Here is a 19840-nt window from a genome sequence, read left to right on the forward strand (position 1 = left end):
ACCTACAATAAAATTCTAAAAACTAAACTCAGCAAGAAATTCCTAAATCTCATCGAAAAATACTTCCTCATAAAAAATCCCTTACACAAAATCTTTAACAAAAAAAAAATAATAATAAAACTCTTGCCGTGAAAACTCACAGGTGATAATTAAATCACATAATAATGAAATAGTAAATATGAGCAGTAAGTAAAGTATAACAAAATTATTAAGAAAAGTGGACAACATAACAACAACAAAACATACCAAAGAACAAAAATATAATTATCCGATATATAAAAATTTGATCGCAGAAATTCCCTTCTGAACCAGATTACCGTAGGTTTGCAACAACACATGTCACATGCACATTTATTATATCTAACCTTTTAGTCACTACCTTATGTAACTTTAAAACGACATTATCTACACATTAAGGCGTTACATTAAACTCTTACGTTATTTCCGATGAACCACATGATCACTATCTCACCATCTTTAGAGGAAATAATTCCTATTTTTCTCTCTACATATTTTGTGCTCTCGCCGCTCCCACTAGACACCGGCACCATCTCTACATATTCCTACTATGCTGGGTTTTCGCTGTTCTTAACTGGTTATTCGACACATACACATACTATAACCTTTACAATTTTCTTACTCCTAGATAATAATTTTTCCCTTGCTGAAATCCGGCCCCACTGACTGGCTGCAACGTAGACATTAAATGAACAGTTCCATACTTATAAACATGCTGCCATTTATTTATATATCCATTCGTTTCCAATTTTTTCTCTTAATTATCTACATTACTTTTGCATTTCGGGACTATGCCGATATTATATTAAGTCATTGCTTCTGCCATTATATTTATTCAGGCACGGAAATTCAAAACTAAACGTATACAAAGCTATGTAAAACTGCTTCTTTCTACAATTACTCTCGTCATTACTCGATCTCTCACACTCTTACTCCTTCCCACTCTCTCCCTATTCGTTTATTACGCTGCGTTCGTTAGCCCATTTTCCTAGCAGTTTACTAAGTTGTTTGTATCATGTAACATTTTTTGGCAGTTGTGTGCGTTTATCTACTCGCATCCCGTCTGCTATCCCAGCTATTCGACAGGTGTTCTTTCAATTTTGCTTACATTCTGTCATTATGTTATTTATTCTTATTTCTATTTTTAGCATTATTTATTCGTTTATTTAATTTAAATGAGGATCATCGTCTTCATCTTTCGTCGTGGCTGTTTCACGAAGTTACTTTCATTGATAGCACTTTTATTGATAACATTTTTAATGATAGCACTTTTAATAGTACACACATGAAACTCTAGCCCCTCCAATGCACTTGTTATACCATCTTAGCACTTCTGGAAGTCATCTTGTGTGAGCACGTCAATGACCCTCGTAACACTTAATGAAGTGCATCTAGAGTTGAAAGTGGGTGTCAGTGCACTGGAAACGGTGTTGTCATCCCTAGGATACAGCAAAGTGTGTGCTAGGTGGGTTCCACGAATTCTCTGTCAGAATTTGTTGAATCAGTATAAAGTCGAAGGTAATCGACTCTTGGACCGCATTGGACTGATGATGGAACATGTTGTCACCACTATGAATCGGAGTACAACAGGCAGTTAACGTAATGGCACCACTCACGCTTCCCAACAAGAAAGATGTTCAAGATACATCTTGAGTTGGAAGCCATATTTAGATTCAGAACAGTTTCCGATGGTTAGTTGTTCTGTGGGCGTTGAAAACTCTCAGCCTTACTCGATTGTCGCCCTTTAACTCAAAAGAGCGACCTAGCTACGTCACTTCCTGTTCCCCATATTTCGTCCTCTTTTCCGCTGAACGCTCGACCAGTCAAGATGTGACAAACACCGTTCCGGTGGGGCCATGAGCCACCACCGCGTTCCTGACTAGCCAGTCAACCGCAAGTAACGTTACGCATCCTTCAATGAACTCTTTTTCTTTCTATCACTCTTTCCTGTATATTTATGCAAATAAATTGCATTTGTTTCGTTGATATATAACGGTATATTTTCGTCTTCATTATGCGACCTTTTGTCTTTTCAATTCCTCTACCATTAAATACATCCATCATTATGCAACGTGGGGACGGGATCGTCTATCGCACTGCAGACCGTCCTGTCTCCAACAGTTCTATACAAGTCCTGGAGGTGACTGGTTCTCAGTAAACAGTTCTTGAGTTGGAAGCCATGTTTAGTTCCACAGAGCAAAAGATTCTTCTCATGTTGAAACGAAGAAAACATATGCAAGGTTGCTAAAGAAAATGTTTAATTTTTATGAAGCAATTCTGGTTTCTGATTGGTTGGTAGCAGAACGTAAATTAATGTGATTCGTCAGTTCCTAGCAGCATCGTTTATAAATAGAATCTCCCAACTGTGAGGGGCCATACCCTCATTATTACGGAAAAATATTGCAACAACACAGATTTCTATAGGCAAATATGTATGTAACATCCTCTGGTACAGGAAGTGTGTTATCCTCCTGGATTTCTTGGAACCAGATTTGACTGTCAACTCTCATAGTTACGTTGAAACGTTGACAAAACTGACGGTCTACATTGCCCATGTAACGCCAGAGAAAAGGGAGACATACCATCTGCAACACGACAACGTCAGGCCACACAAGTTTGAAGACCACAGAATGTATGACAAAGTTCGACTGGACGATGCTGTCTCATCCACAAAATAGTCAGCACCTGTCAAGGCGATCCATTTATTCATTGCTACGATTACATTATGATCAAGGAAATGTTGCCCATGAAATAGAAGTTATTCATTGCTACGATTACAACATTATGATCAAGGAAATGTTGCCCATGAAATAGAAGTTATACTATTGTATAACTTCTATTTCATGGGCAACATTTCCTTGATCATAATGTTGTAATCGTAGCCATGAATAAATGGATTGCCTTGACAGGTGCTGACTTTTACGACCGGAGCATCAAAAGTGCATTGAAAAAGTGCAATGGAAACTATATAGAAAAATAAATTTTGGAGCACAAAAGATCGTTTATTTTAATGTTACTACTCCTGTCTTTATAGCTTTTCAACTTTTTGAGTTAAAAAAATATGCGGCATTACTTTTGGAATGACCTTCATATTCTGTAGGTATGACCTCCCTGTTTTAAAACCAGATATTACAACCACAGAAATAGATTCAAAAATAAAAAAAAACGCTGAATAAAAACAGAACTAGTGAACCACAACTGGGAGCTCAAAGAAAGTAGAGGTTCGCCAGCAGTTGAGTGGAAAATAATACAACAAGCCAATACACATAGGAACTTAAATTACCTGTGTAGACTATATTTGAATGAGCTGTATTCCATCCACAAACGAACAAAGAAAGGGGTGAATTACAGGTCAAGTGAACATCTGAAATTAGACGACCCGTGTAGACTATGTCTGAAGGAGAAATTTTAATAATAAAGAGGTAAATAAATAAATAAATAAATTAGTATAAACAGAATAAATAAATTAATAAAGATATAAGTGGACATATCTGAACACATCCAGATTAAAACTAACACAAAGAAAATATGGCTCTACTCCATCCAAAAACGAACACAGAAAGGGGTGAATTACAGGTCAAGTGAACATCTGAACTTAGACAACCCGTGTAGACTATTGCTATGTACCTGTGTGTGGGGGGGGGCGAGATGATGATGAGGATGAGATGTATATATTCTCGTGTCTATGGTGTCTATATAATTGTGATATGGCCGTGACCGTCTGTCTCTTTGCGTGCACTATTCTTTCATGTGTGTGAGTGTGTGTGGCTGTTCTCTTTGTCTTCCGTCTCATCTCATTAACCTGGAACCAAAATGCATGTTCCAAAAAACACAACGCATTTCTTACTTGTTTACGAAGCTGACACACTCTCTGGAAAGGTTTCCAGAATGCAACCCATTTCTGATTTCTTTCTTTTTCTTTCTCTTCTTCACATTTCATAGATGACCAGTCTTCTTCGAATCTCACTAACTGCCTACTAACTGCTTTGACGAACTGCCCCAACTAAACTCTCAAGTGCCCTGACTGACTGACTCTCGAAAAAATCCACCTGTGTGTTTCTATTTATATTAGAGTATGCACGTGGGGCTGTAATTCCTGCTAACTGCTTGCACTAAAAATACACTCAATGACCTGTCTCGCAACACAGATGCACGCTCTGTCAATGGAAGTCGCTGAAACTGATATGTCATTCCTTGACCTTTACTATTGCACTTACCTGACACAAGTAAGCTGGGTTCAACCCAGTGCCGCGTGAAACGCGCTATTCATGTCATGGACTCCATAACACTGTGCCTGGACGAGCAATTTTAATAATTAATAAGTGAACAAATAAATAAACTAGTATCAACAAAATAAATAAATTAATTAATTAAAAATATAAGGGGACATATCTGAACACATCCAGATTAAAACTAACACAAGGAAAAGATGGCTCTATTCCATCAAAAAACGAACAAAGAAAGGGATGAATTACAGGTCAATTAAGCATCTGCCTGATAAACGCAAAATAAATGGGTACAGGAATAACAAAGAATCTCATTGGCTAACTATCAAACTTAGCATCATATGAATATATAAAAAAAACACACAATTCCATGCAATAGCCTGATGAATCCTGATGAGAATGAAACATGAAAAATCTCCATCTAGCTTAATTGTCATGTATATTTTTGAAACTTACTACCTACCTCTACTCATGTATTAAACACTGTTGAAGAAAATACTGAAAATAGATGCATAAAATTATTTAGTAACAATATAATAATACATATATATGTGTGCGTGTGTGTGCGTGTGTGTGTGTGTGTGTGTGTGTGTGTGTGTGTGTGTGTGTGTCTGTGTCTGTGTGTGTGTGTGTGTGTGTGTGTGTGTGTGTGTGTCTGTGTGTGTGTGTGTGTGTGTGTGTGTGCGTGTGTGTGTGTGTGTGTGTGTGTGTGTGTGTGTGTGTGTGTGCATGTATGTGTGTGTGTGTGTGTGTGTGTGTGTGTGTGTGTGTGCATGTATGTGTGTGTGTGTGTGTCTGTGTGTGTGTGTGTGTGTGTGTGTGTGTCTGTGTGTGTGTGTGTGTGTCTGTGTGTGTGTGTGTGTGTGTGTGTGTGTCTGTGTGTGTGTGTGTGTGTGTGTGTGTGCATGTATGTGTGTGTGTGTGTGTGTGTGTGTGTCTGTGTGTGTGTGTGTGTGTGTGTGTGTGTGTGTGTGTGTGTGTGTGCATGTATGTGTGTGTGTGTGTGTGTGTGTGTGTGTCTGTGTGTGTGTGTGTGTGTGTGTGTGTGCATGTATGTGTGTGTGTGTGTGTGTGTGTGTGTGTGTGCATGTATGTGTGTGTGTGTGTGTGTGTGTGTGTGTGTCTGTGTGTGTGTGTGTGCGTGTGTGTGTGCATGTATGTGTGTGTGTGTGTGTGTGTGTGTGTGTGTGTGTGTGTGTGTCTGTGTGTGTGTGTGTGTGTGTGTGTGTGTGTGTGTGTCTGTGTGTGTGTGTGTGTGTGTGTGTGTGTGTGTGTGTGTGCATGTATGTGCGCGTGTGTGTGTTTCTATTTTAGTTGGCAAGAAAAAATTGTCATAAAAGTGGGGTAAAGAAGTTCACCAGAAAAGCTACTTACTCTTTGATTTGTGGATACTTGCAATAATACTCGTTGTAATTGGTCCAAATTTTGGAAGAGAAGATGCCATCTGCAAGATAAGAAAAATCAAACAAAATGAAATGAAATAACTTGTCTCAATTTATTTGTTGCGGACTATTATCCTCATCTTTCTTAGATGTGGTTTCACGACGTTTCGGCCAACTATTCTTCTGGCCTTCATCAGGTGGTAATCACGACAGGATAGGAACTCTGAATCTCCTAACTGCATTCCCAGCAATTACTAACAACGACAAAGGCCAGAGGAATAGTTGGCCGAAACGTCGCGAAGCAACAACTAAAAAAGATGAGGAAAATAGTCCACAATAAATAAATTAATAAATAATACTCATCGCAATAATGAATTCTAATTAAATAAAATATATATGATTTGTCTCCATCAAAAATAAATGAGTTTTTGAGGATAGATGATAGGTATCACTCATGTCACGTAACAGTCAGCCCTACGATAAAGATTACAATTGCTAGTGTTAATTCACTCCTTAACAAATGAATGTCTCTTTGTAAATCATGGAATATATATTCTAGGCTACACGGTTAGTAAAGTGGCTACATCACTTTTATGGAAGCAGTCCTACACCTCCTCCCAAAAAACCTAATAATAGTTTAGAAAAAAAAAAAAAATGTTTCCTCCAATGCCAGTAGGTGTAGGTGAAATGTAAACAAATTCCACGGAATCTTTCACATTTTTTCTAACGGCTGGAAATACTTGATGCTTCGCCAAGGCTATCAAGAGTATGTTTATCATGACATCATCACTAGATGGGTTGCCTACCATGGCTTAAGAGAGGACCATCTACCCAGAAGGATAAACCACACCAGTTTCCCAACATGGTATTTTTACCTCACGGTACATACAGTGCCTCGCCTTCCTAAATGGTCACCCATCTGGTACTGGCTAGGTTTATTGTTGCTTAACTTCAGTGATCTAATGAGAACCGGTGTGTCAATGTGATTGTGCCGCATAATAATAGATTTTAGACATGAATTCAGCTTCTTTGGATTATTTTAAAGAGCTTTTAATAGGCATCAATATCCTGTTTGAAAATGTCAATATTGCAGATTTGCATAGAATGATAATTTTATTATATTTTTTTATATTAGGAATCCTTTGAGACGGGACTCCATAAGTTGTATATCTTTTTTGTGGACTTTTATCCCCATCTTTATAGTTGTTGTTTCACCACGTTTCGGCCAACTCATCCTCCTTCATGTATCAATTTCTTTTTTTTTACATAGGGGTCACCACTTATCAAGGCCCGGAGGCCATTCGAGGATAAGGATTACTGAGTGTAAGATAGTCAGTGGGATAATATAGTAATCGTTAATAGTAGAAATTTGGTAAATTGGAATACTTAAGGGGACGGTTCATCAAGAATTTGTTTACATTAGACTTGAAGACAACCAGATTGAAAACAAGCAAACAGAAGAGAGTTCCACAGGCGTGCACTTCTAAGAAAGAAGCTTTTTTCATGGAATCTACATTTTGGTTTAGGCACAGATAAAGAGTGGGGAGAATTATTGACAGTGGTTTCCGTTAGACGAGTGTTTTTCGTGAAAGTTTGACGAGAGGGACCATAGATTGGAGCTCAGACGAGCACTTGCCATGGAAATAAAGATAAAGCAGAGCCAAACTCCCAACGTCTCTTCTATGGGAAAGAGGTTGCAGGGAAGAGAAAAGTGCATCCCCAGTAAGCTACAAAGTCTATTTTGAACTCTGTCATGGCAGGATAAGTGCTTCTAGCACTTATATAGATAGAGAATTGAGTCAGGAGTGAGATATCTACTGGATCGATAGAAGGATCCCACCATTTTACCAGCTACCTTAGCAACAGACTTGATGTATGTGTTCCATTTCAGATCAGGAGTAAAGGTCAAGCCCAGAAGCTTGTCAAAACATGGAGCCTCCCCAAGACGAGAGCCATTCATTTCAATTGATGCCAGATGGTATCTTAGAAATAATAGGTCCAGTTTGTCTCCTGTAATTGGATTTCAGCCTCTGGAAAATTGGAACGTAGACCCCTGATGTTGGAGAAGGAAACATGGTATTAGGGGTCTATGTTGGAAGATGAAGATCTTGGTTTATTCGTGCATTTTTTATGAAGACTTTTCATGATGAAGTTTTGGGATTTGTAGAACAGGTCGACAAATTTGGTTGGAGCAGGGTAGAGAGGGAAAGTAAGAGAGAAAAATAAAGGAAGTTTGTTTTGTAACACATGATAAGGTAAAGCCGTAAAAAATATCAACTAATATGGCATCGAGAAGCCCCATTAGAAGCTACTGCATTGTCCAGAATCCATTCATCAAAAGGCAATACAGCAGCCCCAGTACTTTGCACCTGCTGATAGGACAGCCTGCTTAGTGGTTAATCTAAGGTTCGGATCCCTGACTATCAGGCAGATAACGTCAACCCAGATAAAACGTTTACCTCCAGCACACTTACTAGAGACATGGTTATAAGGATAGACATAGAAACAGAAACTTTCCGACATCTCAGGCTACTGTTGATGCAAAACTGCCAACCTAGAATGCAGCTTTTTTTTTCTCCCTTTGTCATAAAAATCACTCATTGGAAATGAGGACTGAGGGACAAATAAGGAGAAGCAAAAGTTATGGGAGCTGACGATAACACATCCACAATGCATTATCTAGTCTCCATTTTAAAAAATATATATTCAGTATCTACTTAATATAAGTTGAATTGATGTGCTGAAGGGAAAGTATAATGATAAATTCCCTCTCACAAACTGAAAATGAATAGAATTGTCGGATCTATTTATGATATATTAACACCGATTTTATATTTAATAAATAAAAAAAAAAAAAGATTAAAACACTATATAAATATAATATTAGCATCTAAAAAAAGAAGAAAATATTGTAAAATTCACAACTTATCTGCTAAAACCGTCCATCTTCCAATGCAAACAAGGATTGACTTTGCTTGAAATAAACATCAGTGTTCCTTTTTTTAAAAAGCAAACCGTTATTCCATGATAAAGTTTGCTACTTGAACTAGCATGTTGTTTTAAAGGTAGGAGAGGGTCAAGAGAACAGCATTTTTGGATCTATTCATGCTATAATTAAAACCAGCAGGACCCGTTAACCGGCATTGCCCAATGGTAGCATGCATTCCCCCACCCCGTGTAAAAATTTAAAATATGGCTGTTGTTTTTGTCGTTTGCCAACACCAACCTCCTCATGTTAAAAAAATCATAAGCACCAAGTTATGATGGCATATCGTCGCATATGGTTCAATTGTACTCTGAACAGAAACATTCATTTCGAAGGCGCCCCTGTCTTATCAAAGAAGCAACTACTGATTTCATTAAATCATTTTTACATAATCACTTGAACTAAAAGGGACAGTGAATAAAGACAGTGAGTCTCTATAGTTCCAGGTGAGCATTATCTGAAGATAGCGGTTTCAATCCTACCCAAGCAGGCCGAGGGTTTTATTGGCCAAAATGTGGTGAAACAACAACTATGGAAGGCAGTAAGTACCCAGCATTCCCTATCCTGTCGCAGTTAATCATCTGAAGAAGGCCAGAGGAGGAGTTGACCGAAATTTGGTGAAACAACAACTATGGAGATGAGGATAACTGTCTACAAAAAGAATGAATTCACAAATTAAGAGGCATCGTCTCAAAGGATTCTTAATATAAACAAATAAAAAATTTAGTAGAAATATAGTTTACATTGCACTGTAGAGAATCCACTGTTGATTTTATAAAAAATTTTATATAATGGCTTGAATTAAAGTTTATATGCAAAAGTCAGGGATCATAGTTCAATTGTGCTCTAAACAGAAACATTCATTTTGAATGCGCCCCTGTCATATCAAAGAACCCACTGTCCTACCTATTGTTGATTTTATACACCAGACTGTTCTACTTAATAAAATTTCTCAAAAGCACTTGTGATGTTAGGCTGTATAAAAGTGTTAACTTTGGTCACAATCTGACTGTTCCTTCTTTAATGGGATTTTTTATTACCAATTATTGATACATATCAGGGACATTCCAATATAAAACCTATCTAAGAACATTGCCAGATACATAAAGTACATTTGTGCGACACTTCAAAAAGAAATCGACCAAACCGCTTTTGATTTCGTAGAGATAAACATGAACTTGCTTAGAGTAGTACTTAAAGTCGACTTATGCCTGTCAAGTTCCAATTTTTCGATTTCGATCTTTTAGCAGCTTTTTTACTGATTAAAAACCAAATTGAATTTGATCCACAGGTCTGAATACCCTATATATCAAGTTTCAAGTCTGTAGACTAAAAAATTAACAGAGTAGTTTGGTAGGATTGTTTCACATAGACACTTAAACACACTCACACATAAAGTTTCTTTTATATTTTAGTAGAGACAAGATTAGTATTTTGAGTGAATGCCGGCAGGGCTACCCAAGCAATTTTTTCTAGGTCAGAGTGCAGATTTTGTATTTATTATTATAGAGTCAATTCTCTATTGATTATTATATTGTACCCAATATAGTAATGGCTTCAAATTAAAAAAATGTGTGACATTTAAAAAAATTAGTCCAGCCATTTCGGAATCCATAAAGAACGGACTCACATGCGCACACACACACGAATTGTCTTTTATATTTAAGTAGAGATAGAGATTGCTATTTTGGGTGAATGCTGACGGGGCTGCACAAGCATTTTTTTCAGTCCAGAGTGCTCTTCCTATTGAGCGTTGTCTCTTCCATTCCACTTTCCTACCCTTGTATCACGTCTTCCTGTCGTAGGAGGGAGATGAATAACCCATAAGTCACCTTTCTCGTGTCGACAATGTAAAGATTGTTAACAGACTGAAGCGCCACCTTCTGACAAATCTCATGCAGGTCCTCTTTAATTCCGCCTTCACTCGATCTGTCTGAACATTCCGATGCTAACAGTGTCTGCCGTTAAAACACAACGCGGCCATGTTTGTCGCAAGAAACACACCTTTCTTTGTTGTTTTTTTTGTAGTTGGACTAACTCACCGAGGATGGTCGTCTTTTTTTTTTTTTTTTTTTCTTAACAGTTTTCTGGGTCAATATAGCATTGTCCTCAGTTATAGCATTATACTCATGCCATCTTAGATCAGTGGTTAATGTGCAGGGCAAAGGACAGGGAAGGCAGGAGGGGGCTGGTAGCTAACATTAATGGGAAATGAAATTTGTGAACACAGTTCACAGACCAACTAGTATTCACATTGTTAAAGGGGGCGTAGATTGTAGAATGAACACTCTCAAAATGACTAGGTGAGTTTGAACTAGAGTTTCAGAGTCAAAGCCTGAAAGAGTTGGAGGTTTTCAATGGTATAAGAATGCTTAAAGCTAGAGTTAGAGTCAGATATTTTAATCTCAAAAGAATCAACAAACAGTTCGTATCATTTTGATGATTCCGACAAGGGGTCTGTGCGGTTCCTCTTTCTGCCGGAGCGTCTCGGTTCTGACATCCCTTTTGGAGGGTCTATGTCAAAACAGTCATACACAGTTTCAACCGCCTGACTGCCGTCTTGCGTTTCCTGATTTGCGTTGTCGCTAACCAGACAGTCTACAACCCCAAACCGAGCTAACAATTCCGATAAAAAATTTGTTGTTGTTGCCGTGGTCGGTTTTTTGCATCTTAGTACCTCTGGCCATTTAGAGTAAGAGTCAACTACTATCAGGTAGTAAAAATCCTCCACAGGTCCCGCATAATCGATATGGATCCTCGACCATGGTTATCGGTGGTGCCTTTGCATCTGTTCACCATGTCGGTAATATATTGGTCCATAGTTGGCCAGTAAACAAAACTTCTCATTAGGCTTTTCATTCTGTTTATTCCTGGATTCCCGATGTGAAAATCCATGAGAATTCTTTTTTGAAGGGTTTGGGGATTACAATCCTTTCACCGTATAATAGTATTTCATCGCAACCAGAAAAAATGTCTGAACTGGTGTCACCCAGAGCTAATTTCTGCTTCGTGATTTGAATGAAATTGTCATTTAGGGATTTTGACTTAATTTCCTGAAGTGTGACCGGCAGTTCCGGATAATATTGTTTATCATGGTTTTTACATCACTATTAATACGTAGTGCCGTGATTACTGAATCTGCAAGAGGTTCCATTTTGGCAGGAATCAGTCTCGATAGACCGTCTGCATGGGCTAGTTGTTTTGAGGGGAGAAACTGAAATGTAAAATTATAGTTCAGCAAAATAGTTCCCCATCTTAATAGACAGTTCGCAGTGAATGTTGGAAGTCCTTTTTTTTTTATCCAAAATTGGATATCAACGGCTTATGGTCAATTTGTAGAAAAAAATGTCTTCCGTACAAGAACCATTGGAATTTTGAAACTGCAAATATAATTCCTAGGGCCTCTTTCTCAATCTGAGAATAATTCTTTTCCGCTGGCAAGAGAGTCCGTGATGCGAAAGCAATAGGCTGTTTCGTGCCATCCGGCATTCGATGTAGCATACACGCCCCAACGCCATTTTGACTAGCGTCGCTAGCTACTATTATGTCCAACTGCGGGTTGAAATGTGCTAGGAATAGTTTTGAAGTCAGGATTCATTTTATTTCTTGGAATGATGTCTGGCAATCTTCTGTCCACTCCCAAGCCTTATCCTTTTTCAGCAATTCATTAAGTGGTGCGCACAATTTGCATATTTGGGATGAACCCCTGGTAATAATTTGCCAAACCTAAAAACTCTGCAATTGAGTTATGTTTACTGGTGCCGGAATTTCTTTAATAGCGCTCACCCTATCTGGGTCTGGGCGTCTGCCATCTTTATCAATTATTTAACCCAGGTATTTAATTGTTTGTAAAAAGAACTCGCATTTATCTGCTTTGATCTTAAATCCATAATCTTGTACTCGACTGAATACTTATCTGATATGTTTTTCATGTTCCTCCCTGCTTTTGCTCGCTATGATAATGTCATCAAGATATGCGATTGCGGTGTCCAAGCCGGACAGCATAGTATCAATTACTTGCTAGAATATTGTGGGTGCCACCTTGACACCAAACGCGAGTCTTTCATATCTGCACAAATCCTGATGAGTGTTAATACAGAGGAGGTTAGCGCTTTTGTCGTTTACTGGAATCTGTAGGTAAGCGTCGCTTAGGTCGATCTTAGAAAAAAACTTGCCGGCATTTAATTTTGTGAACACTTCTTCTGGATTAGGTAATGGATAGTGAAAATCTTCTAAGGACCCGTTGAGTCTGGTCGCGAAGTCGGCGCAAACACGAATGTCCCCAGACCTTTTCTTTACGTAAACTGCCGGAGCAGCTCACTCACTATATTCAGTTTAGCCAGGATACCGATGCTTTCTTATCTGTCTAGTTCCTGATTTATTTTGTTCAGGGAAGCGAACGGGACATTTCTTTTTAAACACCAGTTGTGTGCCAGGTTTCAACTTAAAATCTGCGGCCAATTTTGTACATCTCCTCAGGCCAGGAGTAAATACGTTTGTGAATTCTTTTTTAAAACAAGTTATAAGTTTCTCCGTTTCTGCTGGGCGGGTATCTATTTTCTTGAAGAATGTGGATATAAGAAGATCCCAGAGACGAAACTCCTCCATGCTGTCAGAACCGAACAGGTTCTCACTATCTTTTAGCACATACAATCTTAGTTTTTTTGTTTTCCCCCATAAAGTGACGTTTGTAATTAATTCACCTTCAAAATTAATTTTTGTACCATTAACGGTCGTCGCCGTTCTGTTAGTTTTTAACATAGTCGGCTTTCGTAATATTTTCCACGTTTTGAGATTTATTATTGAAAGATCCGATCCACTGTCTAATTGGAAGCCTTGCCAAAACTGTTAACCATTACATATTTGCGTAGATTTTTATCTACAGCGTCCTTAGTTCTGGTTTGACATACACGGCTTCTATTCTGAGTTTTTCTACAGTGCGAACTTTTATGACCGATCTTATTGCATAAATGGCATCTTTTTCTTAAAAACGGGCAATCCCTTACTCAATGTATTCCACCGCATCTGAAACAAGCGCTCGGTGCTTTTAGTTTTTCTGAGTTTCGGTGGTTAGTGTCTGTGTGCCATTTCGCCGGGGTTTTCTTAGTTATTTTTTTATATTCGCGATGCCTGCTTCGATATTTTTTGCCTCTTTTTTATAATTTCTACTTTTTGACAATCCTCAGTCAATTTTGGAAGTGTTAAGTTCGGTTCATTTTCCAATTTTGTAAGGACTCTGCATCTGATTTCCGCATCTTTTCTCGAGGTTAACCCTTGCGCAAACACAAGACATTTAAAATTGTCTGCTGTTAGTTCAGACAACTTAAAGTCATCACAGTGTTTGTTCGTAGGTGGCAAAATCATCATTATCGCCTTTTACCACATTCAAACATCTCCAACGCTTATGGAAAAGAGACGATTTCGGCGAGAAAAGTTCTGTTAACAAATTTACCGTCTCATTGAATGATAAATCTGCTGTTTTCCGAGGCAAGATATAATCCACGAATTTATCATGCTCAGCCATTTCCAATTTTCGTAGTAGAAGTCTGGTTTTCTTTTGATCAGACCAGTTGCTGTGGATAATATTAAAAAAATTCTTCATAATGCCGAAAATACGCTGCAAATGATTTTTCCTCTTCCTCGTATTTACAATTGTCTATTGCGGTCCATATTCTATTCTGAGAAAATGCTGAATTGCTTTCCGCATTCACATTATTCTTAACAATTTCTGTAAATAATTCCTCTGTTCGTAATTGATGTTCCGCTAACTGTTTTTGCAATTCCTTTTGCTGTTCCTTGAATCGTATTTGACGTTCAGTCCAGTGTTTTTCGGATTGTGACTGACGCTTTGCGGCATCGATATGCAACTTGGTCAAATGTTCCAACGCTACTTTCAATTCGTCCATTTTGCTTTGTCAGCATTAGCAATTTCAAAACGTTCGCTGAATTTATCAAAACCGTTTTATTCTTTCTTATTTCTTCCTCCAGACAATAAAACGAACAGAAAAAACATAAATTTATAAAAAGTTCATTGTCTAAAGAAAAAAAAATCAAGTGTATATTTTTCTCCAGAAAAAAAAAAATAAATAAATAATGCCCGATTTTAGCAGCGAAAACCACAAGTGATGAATTCTTTTTCCAAAAGTATAAAAATTTACCTTTCTAAGTCGCGACGAACCTTTTTCTTTTTGCAAAAGTACAGTGCTATCTTTGAAAGTCGTGACAAACTTTTTTCTTTTCAACTCTTTTTTTTCCGTAATGATCTGCGTTTTTTTTTTATTTTTTTTAGTTACCGTGAACCTTTCAGTTGCAAGTGTTATGTTAAACACTTTCTTAGGCTTGATAACATTTGAGTCCGATGTCGTTAGTATTTTTAGAATACTATTTCAACGCGAGTATTTTTTTAATGTCGTTACTGGTTTCGATTTTAGTATGCTCCTTGAATTCAATGTCGTCAGTGTTTAGTTTTTTAGAACAATGTTTTTAAATGTGAGTACGTTCTCCGAATCCAATGTCGTCAGTGCTATGGCTTGCAATAAGCCACAAAGAAAACAGAACAACGGAATAGAGTTTAAACAATGTATTACTGGAACAACAACGTAAAAAGGTTACGACTGAAAAGAGTAGTAAACGTTACCGAGCAAGCGAGGGTCGCTCTGGAGTTTTATCCACACCTGGGATCAAAAGGTCTATGGTTTATATAATGGATAGAACAGTCCATTTGGAGGGTGATTCCCCCGCAACACTTGGATTATAAATAAAGATTTTTTTTTCTATTATTATTATTTACTTGTGGGGGCGCCCAGCCTTATCGGGTCATAAAATACGCTTAAATATATTTTTAATTCATGCAGTTTTCGTATTTATTATTACAGAGCCAATACTGAATTGAATATTATAGTGTACCTAATATATAGCGTCGATTTCAAAAATAAAAAAATTATGACTTCGGTACCATTAGCTAGAATTGAAACCAAAACATTTAGCACTCTAGCCTTGTTCCCTACCATTTGAGCTATCGACAGATAGATAAGAAATATTTAAAATTAAACAATTTAAGGCTATGAATGAATGTGCGCATGCACAAAACTAATAGAAATGGCAAGTTGAAATGAATATTTTTGAATTCCAACTTGCCGACAATTTTTTGTGAGCATTATTCAGCAATCCAAACAAAGATGGCGTATTATTACTATTTTATGCTCATTTCAGTGTTGTGTGACCAGTAGTTTAAGAGTTTATCAGTTAAATATTCTCACATGGATAGACACACATACATACATCTACTACTTTATTTATATAGATTGTACAATCTATATAAATTACTGTTACTGGCACTTTTATTGTCTACTTTGTGTCAGTGTCATTTCTTCTTTAATTATGTAGTCCCACCCAAACACCTAGAAAAATATCAAATCAGTTGTCTCTCTTATAAGTACATTTGATACTTATGCAGAATACAGACCGTTCTATGTCTCATTGGTAATTCTGACAAGTTACATCAATTGTGAGGAGGTTTCGGTGGCATATTCTAACAAGTTACATAAATTTTCAGAAGGTCTGAAACGTTTCAAATATGAAATCGCAGCAACAACGTTGCCAAGGTCACTAGAAAAATGGTTGGATCATTCTATCGCTGCAGTAGATATCTCACTGCCGATGCAATTCTCGACCTGTATAAGAGCCAAGTACGTCTAAGGATGGAGTACTGTTGCTACATCATGGCAGGAGCTGCTCGGAGCACCCTATCTTGCCTTAACAGAGTTCAAAACAGACTTCGTAATCTAGTAGGCCATGCCCTTTTCTCTTCTCTGCAACCTCTTTTCCATAGAAGAGACGTTGGGAGCCTGTCTTTGTTCTGTCGTTATTTTCATAGCAAGCTCCAATCTATGGTCCCCCCCCCCTCACGAATCTTTCACAAAACCACTTGTCTAACCAAAATCACTATCAATAAATTCACCTAATCTCTATCGGTGCATAAACCTAAACGTGGATCTCATGAACAAAGATTCTTTTCTAGAACTGCCCATCTGTGGAACACTGTTCCACTTGTCTGCTTTCCAGCTAACTACAATATTGTCATCTCCAAACCAAATGTAAACAAGTTCTTAATCTAATTATACCAAATTTCTACCACAAATGATTACTACGCTACTATCCCAATGACTACAATACACACATGACCCTTATCCTTGAGTGACCCCCGGGCTTTGATATGTGGTAACCCTTTTTTAAAAGAAAAAAAATCGAATTACTTCTACCCAATCATGACTGACGGAACTGCTGGAATATGTCAACAATAACGTGGGTTGTATTCTTTGTAAAGACTGTACATCTTATTTCTTTTTCTGTATATGAAAAAATAAATTTATCTTGGACATATCTCTCTCTCTCTTTCTCTCTCTCTCTCTCTCTCTCTCTCTCTCTGATCCTATGTTGCGTTGTTAAGTTTTTGCTCTGACCACAAACACTTTTTCTAACACTAAGCATAAGCAGACTCTTGTTATTGCAAAGCTAAAGAAAGAAAAAAAACAAGATTCTCCATATTATTTGGATTCTCATCTTGAGTGTTATTTTCACAACGTTTCAGTCCATGTGACCTCTGACCTTCTTCAGGTATATTTTGTCCAATTTGGAAACTTTCCTGTCAAACTAAAAAATCTTTCTGTAAAACTGCAAGAATTTTTCTGTTGAACTCTGGAATCTGCACAAAATTTCGAACAGAATTCTTCATTTTATCCACGGGAGGGGGGGGGTAGCACATTCTTATTCCATCACCTGTGTATAAGATTTAATTCATTTTCTAATTAACTCCAGAAATGTAACTTGTTAAAGAAATCTAAAGACGTTCATTTCCCGTGTTTTTACAGTTTGCAATAGGCAATTGCAGACCTGGACGTTCAACATTTGCTCATATCCTCGCACTATGACGATTGATACAAGGAGTGAAACGCTATAACAGGAAAGCAATCATTATTTTCGCAGATTTCCAGAAAGCGTTTCATTCAATACACAGAGGCATGATGATGAAAATATTGAAAGCAAATCTACTCCAAGCAATAACTAAGATCTATGAGAACAGAATGGCAAGAGTAATAACACCAGATGGAGAAACAGAATTTTTCAATATCATTGCTGGAGTTTTACAAGGAGACACATTAGCACCTTACCTCTTTGCCATAGTACTTGACTATGTTCTAAGAAAAATACTCGGCAGAAGAGAAGAGAAGCTTGATTTTCGTCTGCACAGACGAAAGAACAAGAGTGTTCAACCAATTGTTGTTACTGATCTCGATTTTGCTGATGACCTAGCATTACTGAATGAGGAAATTAGTCAAGCTCAAAAAGTCCTAAGCCAACTGGAAGAGGTAGCGTGATTAGTGTATTTGTACTGCAATGCCAAAGAAAGAGATACAGGCCTTCAATAACGTTGACCCAATTGCAGTGAATGGAGGAGCCACGCAACAAACCAACAGCTTTATGGTGACCTACCACCAGTATCACTGAAAGTACAGCAGAGAAGGATGAGAGTATCCGGTCACTGCATGAGACATAGCGAAGAGGAAGCCAGCAAGCTAGTTCTCTGGATACCAACAGATAGACATCCAAACCGTGGTAGAAGAAGAATGACCTACACTGACAACCTGCTACAGGACACAGGATTGGAAAGTGTTTGAGACCTGCAAAGGATCATGCAAGATCAAGAGAACTGGAGAAGTCGTGTAGATTCGGTGGTGAAGCATCCTGAAAGCCGATGGAGGTGAAAGAAAGATGGAATGGACACAGATTTGTTTGAGAGGAAAGTCATGAACAGAAACTACAGGTATTGCACAGTTCCATGGGAACATTATGATCCACAAGCAAGATATTTTTTTTTTTTTTTTTTTTTTTTTTATTACATTTTCACCCCAAACAAGGCAAATTGCCACTTTGGTGTAGGGGGCTACTCTCAGGGGCAACAACTACTGGGGTACTATGTAGGGATTTGGGCAGCAAGGTGTCGGTTCACGTTACACTTGAACTTCTGCATGTCAGTACTGTTGGGGAAGCAGGGACCTGGAATGGAATTCCAGAGTCTTGCGGTTCTGGGGAAGAAACTATTGGAGTAAAAAGATCTTTTACATCTAGGGACCTCTACAGTGTGGGGGTGGGATCTAGTAGCCTGTCGGGTTTGTCGAGGGTGCTCGCGTCGTGGGGGCACAAGTGATTGCAGTTCGTCAGAGCACTCACCACTAAAATACTTGTAGAAAAGGCAGAGGGATGCAACATTTCGTCGATGGGACAGAGGCTGAAGCTTAGATGCCAGTTCAGGGCCTATCAGGTTTGCGACTCTCTTTTGAACCTTGTCAAGGAGCGAGAGACTAGTAGCCGATGCACCAGCCCAGATGTGGCAGCAATACTCCATACATGGGCGAATGGTGGCCTTATAGAGGTACAGGATACTTTCGGGTGTTAGTAGTTTTCTAGCACGGTAGAGAGAGCCTACCTTTCTTGCAGCGGCCCTGGCAATGCCTTCAATGTAATTGTTCCAACTCATGTTTCCTATGAACGTTAGGCCAAGGAGTTTGAAAGATGGACTCTCAGATAAAGAGTCGTTGGCCATTGCTAACATTTTCTTAACTACAATGCCATTTTTATCTGAAATCATATTTTGTATAATCACCATGAGTTTGGTTTGGTTTGGTTTACGGCATATAAACCTTCTATGAGTTATAAAATACAAAATAAATAAAATACTATTGGTAGAATGATTATTATATATTCCTGGCAAAATTTACTCTTAGAAAATATTATTGAAAAAAAAAAAAAACATTTAAAAAATATTATATATAGAAAACATTTCCCCTTAGAAACATTTCTTTTAGAATTAAAATAAACATAAAAACATGATCTTGGATCAAGGTGCAGAATAAAAAGGAAACTTTTAGGATTACAGAATTAATATTAGGCGTTAGCAAACATTTATCAGTTAAAAATACATTATGAATATTTGATAGGCTTTGTAAATCACCAGAAAATTTCGATGTTTCTGTTTTATATGATTTTTAAAAATTGGAGTAAGATATTTATTAGAAAATTATAAATATCCACTAAAAAACATACACTCGAAGTCGGAGGTTACATCTATGGTATTATTACCATACATTAACATGGGTACTAATTTGAGGTCACCATTTCGGTAGGCTCCCACTTCGGGGCGCCTCCGATAACAGGGAGAACTAGAGTGC

The 19840-nt window shown here is 37.8% G+C and overlaps 1 protein-coding gene across 1 annotated transcript in view; it reads right to left on the reverse strand.

Annotated features, from left to right (window-relative positions):
• LOC145248219 (uncharacterized) overlaps positions 1-19840 on the reverse strand; it is a 501013-nt gene that overhangs the window by 275469 nt on the left and 205704 nt on the right. Inside the window, exon 6 of the mRNA XM_080110085.1 lies at positions 5619-5688. Within this exon, the coding sequence (XP_079966211.1) occupies positions 5619-5688 (70 nt within the window). The remainder of the gene's footprint in view (positions 1-5618; positions 5689-19840) is intronic.

This window comes from Euprymna scolopes, chromosome 26 (assembly GCF_053919585.1).
Source record: "Euprymna scolopes isolate OS-2025 chromosome 26, ASM5391958v1, whole genome shotgun sequence".
NCBI lineage: Eukaryota > Metazoa > Mollusca > Cephalopoda > Sepiida > Sepiolidae > Euprymna > Euprymna scolopes.